The 10668-nt window shown below is 42.3% G+C and overlaps 1 protein-coding gene across 1 annotated transcript; it reads left to right on the forward strand.

Annotated features, from left to right (window-relative positions):
• Window positions 1-3603: 3603 nt before the first annotated feature.
• On the forward strand, window positions 3604-8057 carry fgfbp3 (fibroblast growth factor binding protein 3). Its single transcript, XM_070916619.1, is given in 4 exon segments — window positions 3604-3627; window positions 3630-3789; window positions 6538-6817; window positions 7613-8057. Coding segments are annotated over 4 exon segments (909 nt in total).
• Window positions 8058-10668: the final 2611 nt, after the last annotated feature.

Raw genomic sequence — 10668 nt, forward strand, 5'->3', positions numbered from 1 at the left:
CTCATGCCACTTCCTCTATTCATTGGCACTGCACACCAAAAAATGGTTGCATATGGACGTCATTTGTTTGTGTGCAAATAAAAGACAGAAAGGAGGCGTGAAATGAATTGAACAGTGCTCCTTCCAGCTAAGACGCCGACATCCTTCACATCACCGGCAGTTTAAACATGCCAACAGAGAGCAGCTCTCTCAGCTTTAAATGGGTTTTCAATGACAGGCAGCTCTTTTTCAGTCTTATCCCATTCTCTCTCCATTTCACCTTCTATCTATTGCCCTTTATAACACACACACACACACACACACACACACACACACACACACACACACACACACACACACTCGAAGTTGTGGTTTGGTGTCATAATCACTGCAGTAATCACGGCAGAGGAGGTGACGGCCACGATGGAGCGCTGATTGCGGCCGCCTCTCAACAACCGTTGAAAGCTAGAAAGTGGACGTCTCTGTTTGCTGTCAAGGACTCCGAGTCATCACCAGCTCATCTCACTCACACACACACACACACACACACACACACACACACACACACACACACACACACACACACACAGCTGGAGACAAGAGAGTGACCCTGCAGACGCTCTGTCAGGTTTTACTCTCCAGGTTTGTAAAAAGAGACGATATAAAAGATGAGATAAAACTTGATAGCAGGTGTTGAAATCAGCTTATTTAACTGAAACGTATTTTATGTATGAAAACACGCGGTTGCAAATGCCTTGTGGCTTTCTTTTGGTAACGGATGAGAAGAGTTTTGGCATATTTATTCTTCATGCCATTTCGTTTTTACACAGCAGGTTATCACATTATTTACTCTACTAGATGGTGTTTGTTTCTAGAAGCCACCAGTAGGAGGCAACAGAGTCCCAGCTGCATATCTGTTCTCCCATGAATTGTAGCCGACACGAGGACGCTTGCACATCCTCGTACACACACTTCCTAATGTGCAGCAGCTTAGTGACAAACACACGAATCATTGAGCAGATTGCACTTTTTCTGCCTTATATTATAACGTATGATATGCACGTATCACAGCGGGCACCCAGAGGTCCAGTATATAATAAAAGCTGTGAAAGAATTGCCTAAAAATAACTTTACTTTGGTGCGGCAAAGACATTGTACAAAAGACTCATCTGCTCATCATTGCTTGTGTGTGTGTGTGTGTGTGTGTGTGTGTGGACGATCTTGTCGTTACTACAAAAACTTCAACACAGCGGTTCTCTGATTATGTCAACAACTTGAATCCATGTGAGGCGTGATTCGGGTAAGTGGAGCGTTTTGCTCGTGGACAGCTTGTCGTTCAGCGTCATAGCAACGTTAAACAGAGGCCATCGTGATTGAGTGAATTAATGACATCCATCCAATGGTGGATTGATGAACTTTCAACACAATCAGTTTGTGTAAAGGGTTGAAATTCACCTTAAAATGAGGTACCGCAATATATTTGTATTGTGAGATTATCCTAAAGGAGGCCGACTGACTCTGTGTTGACCTTCTTCACTGTGACAGATGCAAAAGAAAAGCCATCAGCTGAAGACACGGGACAAGACGAGGAGACTGGGGGAAAAGAGGAAGAGCAGCAGGATCAACATAATGTCCCCGTGCTGTTCAACACCAACAGAAACTGATCCAGTTCAAACAGTGTTACCACAGAGGTACATATGTTCTTTAGGCATTACAGTGGAACTCAATTTAACAACACAAACGCCTGCAGAACTATAGTGTGATAATATAGTATTATTGTGTAACACGTGTATTATGTACTGCTTAGTGTGGATCATTCATTGGTTCTAGTATTGAGCTTTGTGGGTGAGAGGTTTGCAAAAATGGAAAAAAATGGAAATACAAGCAGCTCCATAGCCAGATATTATGTGGAGGGAATAACAAAAAGAAACACGACTTTGATCAGATGATAATGTTGTTCTGTGTCTGCTGGAGGTTATTAAATGTTTGCTAACATGTTAGCCAGATAATACGTCAGGACATGTGTATGTCAGCTCGTTTTGGAGTTCTGCCCCCCTGGCGGCCTAAAAACAGTTAATGCAGCTTTAAGTCAAAGGTTGAATGCAGGATTTCACTTGTAATGTAGTATTTTTCAAAAAGATGCATCAAACTGAGAAAACATGTAATTATTTATTTTTTATTTATTATTATTTACTTCCCGCTCCGTGAGTCACACACAAACCCCGACACCGCTGATCTGCTTCTGACACCGCGTCAGTAAATGATGCTTCTCATTCGGGTTGACGCTGCTCGTCTGTGCACTTTCAGCTGAAAACAAGGTGACATATTTGTTCCTGATTGGCCCAGACTGGGCGGAACGACATGCTTGCTGTTGTTGGCTTGTTTTTCAGAGCATCCTTCTCTCGCCAAGCAGAGTTTTGGCAGCATGCGCAGGGAAAGAGCCGTCCTCGGCTCTCCACCAACCCCTGAGCTGAATGAGAAGGAGCTGGGCGGCGATGACAGGGTGTCTGCGGGGGGTTAAGCTGTGACCCAGATTTCTGCACGAGTCTTTGTCCTGGAGGACACAGAAGATTCTCTGCATTCATCTCGCTGAGGGCCGAGTTACTGTTATAAATACAGTGACAGAGAGAGAGATGGAGGCCAATAGAAAAGGAGAAAAAGTGACTTTGAGTTTCCGTGTTCTTTCATGCATTATGGATTATTTTGGGGCGACATGCAAATGAGTAGCTCACCAGATATTTGTTTAAACTGTGTTTGTTTGTCTCTCTTTCCAGAATCGGCTGTAGATCTGTGCAGTGAAGGCCGCCGGCTCAGCAGGAGTCCACGTCAGAAACGTTCACACACACCTCACGTTTCACCAGTTTGTAGCACAGTTGTTGAGGGAAAATATGAAACTTCTGGTGCTTAAGTCACAATATGTAGTGAGTGTGTTTTCTCTGAGGTAAAATAAAGCAGCCGCTCTCCTTCTGCCGCGTCTTCCCTTTGACTGAGCTGCTGATGTGGCTTTATTGGTTTTAAATGTTTAATGTCTGTTTTATCCCGCTGCTTATTAACAGCTGAGTGCTTTCTGTTGGCAGATTCAGCGCTGGACGACTGTATGCCCCTGAGAATGCTCTGATTCTGATCATCTTCAGTCACTTCTGGTTCTTACTGAGTCCTAAACATCATGGAACAGCTGAAAGGAGCTCCTCCTCTTTGTCTATTCTGTGGTTGTTAAAGATAATACCAAAACATTTTTTTCTACTGAATGAATAATCGTCTTTTCGTGGTGTAAGGTGGATAATCCTGGAAAATTAACATCCTCTCAGACATTCTTTTCAATAACCACACAGCTCATTCTCTCTTATTGTCTTTTATCTCACATTCGCTGCACGCCACCCTGTCTATCAAATAAACTAAGGACTAATATGTTTGTTCAATTCATCACAAGACGAAATAAAATCAAGATGCTGCAGTCGAAGAACAAAGAAGTGTTTTGTTGGCTAGCTGAAGCGTCCAAACCCTCGAAGTGTCGTCAGTGTCGCACAGAGTGAGAAACCTGTGTCCATTGTCCTGCTCTCTCACACACACACACACACACACACACACACACACACGTATATAGGGTTTTGTCAGGAGGGGTGAATGTGGGAGGTGGTCTTGGTTTTGGGGTGGGCAGTTCTTCGTATAGTTCTCCTTATACCACAAACCCCCTCCTCCTCCTCCTCCTCCTCCTCCTCCTCCTCCTCCTTTATCCTTCTCCCCTCTTTTATCCAAGTGTTGGCGGCCCCCACATTCTCACAGCGACTCAGGGCCGCGGAGCGTCACATGGTAAGAACACCGGGCCTCTGCTCACACTAAACAACTACACAACAAACCTTGAACACTAAACTACTCGGCGTTTCTTCCAAAAACTGTCAAACCAAATAACAGAGCGTCGGAAACAACGAAGACAGAATTGGCTTTTGTCATGACTTATTGATGAGGGGTGTATTTGGAGGAGTCGGGGGTGGGGGTGGGTGGGGGGGATTATTTTTGTTTTGGTGCAGTGCGTCTTTGTTTTTCATCTCCTGGAAAACTCCTGCTGCAGTGGAAACAGCCACAAGAGATCTGTTCAATCTGTCAGTCTCGTTTGTTTAATATTCTTATTTCTGGATGAACGTGAAGATCCCGAATATGTCAAAGGAAAACAAAATCCTACCAAATTTGAGAGGAGTAAAGGGACACCAGAGACGAGTATACCTATAATACCTATAAAGTTTGTCAGGTAAAAAGGTCAACACACAGTTGCAGAAGTCAGTTGTGGACTCGCTTTCCTCCTTTTAAGATGCTGTCGTTGTCGCTGAATGTTGTCGCAAAATAATTCACTTGTTCTGTTTTGTTCTGCTGTTCTGCCTTCATCACTTTCAAAATCAGTCATCTCTTTAAACACACAAGGGCCACTGAGAATTCTCAATTCCGATTGGCTCGCAGGTGTCCATTCATTTCTTTTCATGACAGTATAACTGGACACCTTTGGCGCAGGTGTCCTGTGTTGGGATTGTAACTGTGATATTAATAATAGTAATAGTAATATTAGCTGGTCAGTCAGTGTGAGTGTCATGCGTCTCTTTGTGAGCCTGTCATTTGCTTACAATCATGAAACACACAACTTGTCGAGTCTTTTTGGCTGCGTCTACACTGGAGGACACACTCAATCAGAAATGAGTAGTCCCGCCAGCAGTGGCATAATTTGCAATAACTCACCATGCGATAGACACATTCTTATCATGCAATGCACCGAGCACAGTGGGAAGTGAGGCACTAATATAAGTAGCTGGTATATCCACTGCTTTCTGTGCGGGAAAACTGGGATCAGGTCATGTGTTTGTTTGTTTATTTGTTCCCAATGTGAAAGATAATGTAGATGAAGAATAAAAATACATATTACATATTGAAGGGTTAGGGTACGATGTACCTCTGATTTAATGTTCCACTTCATTACAACACAAACAACAGCCTCGTGCATCATTAACGGTATGTTGGTACAGTGTTTGCACAGTGCTGCGCAGGATATAAAGGCTTTTATTGATTCGAGTGCAGGTTGAAAACGCAGTTAATTAAACAAACAACAGCTAACCTGAGAAACAGACTGCAGAACTAAGAGGCAAAGAACAAGCTGAACATTTAGATCAGCTTCAGTTTCATTCGTTACGGACTTAATCTTCACATTAAACATTCTAATAAATAAGAAATATGCATTCATCATTCCTCTTAACAAGAGAGTTAAACAGGTTATTGTTTATCTCTGATACATCGTCTGCAGCAATACACCTCTTCTTAGTTCAAGATTAAAATTGTTTTGTTGTTTGTTAATTAATAAAATAATTTAAATGACATGGATGTTTGTTTTTCTGTTCAAAATATTTATTTGATCACACATTAACATATGAATTCACCTAAATGAATGCTGTATTTAATTTTTAATACTACTTGTTTAATTTCTCACAGCCCTGGCCTCAAAGAACTCTTAAAAAAGTTTTTCCAAAAAGAACGAATCATTTATTTCCACATGTATTTCTATGAGTTGAGCTGTAATCCTCTCCTCCACCTTCCCTCCCTCCCTGCCTGTTGTTTGATGGCTACATGTCCGGTCTGGACTCTTCTTGGGGGAGTGTTTCTGACGCTTGGCTGCTCTTCAATAAGCCGCTGACAGAGACTCACACCCCCTCTCTGCATCCATTGTCTGTTTCTTTTAACATTTAACACTCATGGCGTGCCACTCATTGTGCCCCTCTGGGATGCTGAGGAGGAAGGCATCAACTTATTTAAAGACGAGCAATGCACCAATTCAGACAACATCATTTGTTAATAATTATAATCATTATCATGAATATATGTGTTCGATGTTGTAGTGTTGAATCCAAATGTTCAGGTTCAGATATTCATGTCGTGCAACATGTTAAACTAAGATGGTGAACACGGTCAACATTATACCTGTTAAACATTCACATTGTGTGAGCATGCTGCTATGCTACTGTTAGCATTTAGCTCAAAGCACTGCAAAGAGCTGCTGCAGTGTTTAAATCTGTCTCTTGAAAGTTTGCGGACTTTATGGAAGTGAAATTTTAAATAGCTGGATTGCCCTTTAAATGTGATAGCTAGTTTTAATGATCTGCTGCCAAATTAACTCATATGCATCTATCTATCTATCATCTAAACTAAGATGGGACTGTAAGCGTTGGTTGTTGCGAGACATGAACAATAAGGTAATCCAAAAATTGCGCTTCAGCTATGAGCACGGCCATTGTTATCAGGGACAGCTGTAATCCGGCAAGATGGTCAGCATGACGTGTTTTTAAAAACAGAGCTTTCGCACTGGAAGAAACATCAAAATGACTCTCCGTAACCATTCAAAGCTGCATTCAGCCACTAAAAGTCTCATAAGGAACTGACAGAAACACAGTGTTAGCAAATAGCTGCCTACTGACACGTCCAGCAGACAAGTCCAACATTAACTCTCCTTTTAACTCCACCAACTCCTGAGAAAAAGTTCTGACTTTCAAATCTCTTTTTCTGTGTCCAAACGTCCCCTCCCAGCCACCATGAGTGTCCTGCCGTGCAGTTTGCTCTTCCTCCTTGTCCTCTGCCTCCCCGTCCTCACTGAGACCAAGCGGCAGCCTGGTCAGGGGAAACCTGACAAACCCCGCCAGCCTCCGCCGTCACCCCAACCGGCCAAGAGACCTAGAAACCGGTCAGTGCCCGGCTCTGGAGAGCTGACCACCAAGGAGGGCCATCGCTGCACCTGGCAGACGTCTGGAGAAGCCCTGGTGAGCCTGCTGGTGAACTGCAGCACTGAAACACTGGGAGACCAGCAGAGGTGAGGGAAGCATGACGTCCATCACCAAAACATTCATGTTGGTCATTTTCAATCCTTTAAATAATTCAGGGTTCACAGTGGAGCTTATTATTCAAATCATTACCTGTGCTGAGTGTCTGGACTCACGGGGAAGATTTATTTAGAGTTGATCCAACAAAGATGGACGGCCTGTTCCCGTTTGTCGCTAGCAGGAGAAGAAAAAAGGATTCTAATTCTAGATCTAGGTTACAAGAACACCTGGAGATTATGGAAAGATTGAGGTTTTGGTTAAGAGTTTATTGTTTGTTTCTGTCCGTATCTATGATCCACCACTTCACTTGGATTTGGTAACTTTTTTCTAGGCTTCTTAACTTTTTCCTGCATAAATTAAAGCATAAATAACCAATGCAAATATATGTATTGATGATTATTTTATCTAGTTCTAGGGAGGGGCCGTCTTTGCAAGTATTTTTTTAATGCCGTTATCTTGAGATTGTGATTGAATTCTTTCGTTATCTCAAGAAAAGCTTTGTTATCTCGAGATGACGAGATAATCAACCAGTTATCATGAGAGAAAGTTTCCTCTTATTAGCCTACTGATGTTCATCAGCCATCAGGAGTGCCGTGCCAGCACGCACAGATGGCGTCTGCAGCAACTGCAGCAACTGATTTAAGTACTGAGTACCCGTTATTGATCCGCGCATCAGACTGTACTGCAGTCAAGGTCTAGGTCAAGGATTTTCCACTTTGTCTTTCTTTCCCTTCCCTTGTCAAAGCTCTTCATTCTTCTCCTTCTTGTTTCTGCTCGTCCTCCAGGTATTGGTGTCGCTACGCCGGTAAACCAGACCACTGCCAGGCCTATGGGGTGAAGTCCAGTCAGTACTGGAAGCAGCTGGTGGGGAAGCTGAAGAAGAGGCAGAACGCCTGCGAAGGAGAGAAAGTCCTGAAGGCCAAAACCTGCAAGAAGGCCCCCGCCGAGGCCCACATGAAGCTTGCACAACGCAGTGGCGAGGAGGACAGGAAGGGAGGGAAGGAAGGAGGGAAGAGGAAAGGGCCGCCGGCCAGTAAGAGCTCAGATGGAGGGAAGGCAGAGAGGAGGAGGAAGAAGGAGGAGGAGGAAGAAGAGGAGAAGAGGAAGAGGGAGGAGTGGACTGGGTTTGATGAGGACGGAGTGGTGAACGACATGGAGCCGGTGCAGAGTTACTGCAGCGAGGGGTGGCACTCCGTCTGCTCCTTCTTTGTCAAGTTTTTTGAGGGTTGATTGGAAAAAATGAAAAGCTCGTTATTGATACATGATGACGAGTTCACGATCTGAAGACAACAATATATAACGATGTCTTTTTAAATTGTATGAGAAGCACGAGGCAGCTCATTAGTAAAAATATTTTTGATTTTATCTTCACCTTTATGCTGCATGAGTATAATGACATCGCATCTTCAAATATAACTGAATATCTGGAGGTTTCAGCTACTTTGATTTGGGCATAAACTTTTACATTTGGCATCTAATTTGCAGCGTTATAGCGGTGTGATAATTAAAACCTGGCAATCTGATTTATATAAAACCATTCAATCAAACCTATAAATACTGAATGAAAGGCACAATTCATCATGCATGTCCCTCCCACTCGTCAAAACACCGACCATCTGCGGATGAAAAGGTGTTTTAAAGGAGTAAAAATGAAGCAATCTGATGATATTTGAGTTCAGTTTGTGTCTATTGATCATATCTAGCTTCGGGATGTGTCATGTCGTATAAAATGTGTTGTAGTTTGTTTTGCTCTCTAGAAATGTTAAATCAGATGAAGCTGTATAAACTGTGTAACGTTGAAACTGTCTGATTAACAAATAATAATGTTTTGGTGGACAACAATCAATCAGTGATCCTCGGTGATGATCGTCGTGGCTACTAGATGCATAGATGTGTTGTTCTGTGTGTGTAACTAATATTTTCTATAAACTTTGTGTAACTCAATCTGGTCACTGTTTGACGTGATTTGTGGCGGTTAGGCCTGTGCAGCATTTTTTATATTTTTTAAAGAACGTTTAACACCGTTTCTGGAATTCTACAATAAAAACAAACAAATGTTTTTCCAGTTCTATTTAAAATGTTCACACATTCACCTCAGAGAGGCAGATTCTCACCTACAGATACAAACATCTCGGCAACAACAGGATAAACATAATTGAATTTACAGATGTAATAAGGGATATTTGGTTACATCAGTGAGAATATCTTATATAAAAGTCATTAAGTCATTCAGTAACAACAATTTAGTAATAATCTCTCTAATCCGATTATATATTGGATTATATTATTATAATATTCTTTTATAAAAATGGTGTTTGTCAGTCCAATAACTTAACAAGCTCAACAAAACCACAAAAAAACGATGATTTTTCCTTTTTTGCAACAAGCCGTCCATCTGTTAGTGGATCCAGCCTTCAGGCACAGCCACATTTCAGACATTTCATTGTTCTATCTCAGAGTAATAAATTATGGATGAGGAGCAGTTGTTCAGAGTGACCTAATGTGTCCTCTCTCTGTCTCTGTCTCACTTTCATTCACTTTAAAAATAACACTTAAATTTAATTGTCTTCCTCACAGAAATTGAATGCATGTATATTATATTTCACGCATATAAGAATTCTTACACCCTTAAAATCAAGAGGGCTTCACGACCCCCCCAGTGGTGCTTTGGCGAGCCATGATGGGGGTCGGGAGCAACTTCGGGAAGAAGAAATATCTGTCTCCATCGTATTATTTGTGCTTTCCCAGAATAAAGGGATGTTGATATGTGTTAAAGGGACCAGGAGGACCAGACGGTGCCTGTGACTCCAGGTTTGGTTCAAGGACAGAATAAGAGGGAAGAACCAGGACACCTCTCAGTGGTCACCATGCCAACAACCCAAGAGCTGCAGTGAGAGAGTGTATGTTTCCCAACAAGTACACACACACACACACACTAATCTAAAGAACATCAGTGTGAACCATGGAGAGCTTTTTGTCTTGAACATACATTTCTGCATCCATTCATCCGTCCAGTCGTCCTTTAATTTATTTCATGTGTCCATCCGAAGAACATGCTAACATAATGAAGTTACATTTCCAAAATGCTAACATGCTAATTAAACCTTTAGCCTTGTGTCTAGAACCACGTTCACCTTGTTGTTCACAGCTACATTAGATTTGCGTCATTAAGCACCTATTCGTCTCCATCAGTGCGTCAGTGCTCAGAGAGGCAGCGCTGAATTCAAACGTTTCATTGCTTTTTTGATGAAGTTATCACTCCAATGTTTCACCAGTTCAAAACTGAGCTTTTACCTTTCAGGTTTCTCGTCAAGTAGCGTCTTCAGGCAGTCAGGCCCTGAGTATGTCAAGTCTCAAAAGTCCAGAATTCTTGTTTATTTAAATCTGACTTGAGTCTACAGCAGATTACTCTTCTTCTACTACATCTTTAACTGCCATTAGCATCCACACTGTTTTTAAATGACTTGAATTCGAAGCGATCATTAACTACAGTAACATTGAAATATAGTTATTCAGATGTTGGTCAAACAACAACTTTTTGAGAACTCTCGACCAGAAAATCACAAAATCAAAATTCACTGAGTTACTGAGCAAAAGCAGAATATGCACAGGGTCGATATTTGGCACCAGGGCTCTGACCTCATCACTGCCAGCAAGGACAAACAAAAGTCAAACCAGCAGAGACTGGGGAGGGACTAAAATAACTTCTCTCCAAGGAGAACTTAGACTCAGAGCCATTAGGGGGGTGAGGGGGTGGGATTAAATGCTGTAACAGCGATTCCAGCAGTTACTGCAGAGTTAGCAGGTGAACAGACTGTGAGCAGGCATGGCAAAGTGACAG

Source organism: Enoplosus armatus, chromosome 12 (assembly GCF_043641665.1).
Source record: "Enoplosus armatus isolate fEnoArm2 chromosome 12, fEnoArm2.hap1, whole genome shotgun sequence".
Classification (NCBI taxonomy): Eukaryota; Metazoa; Chordata; class Actinopteri; order Centrarchiformes; family Enoplosidae; genus Enoplosus; species Enoplosus armatus.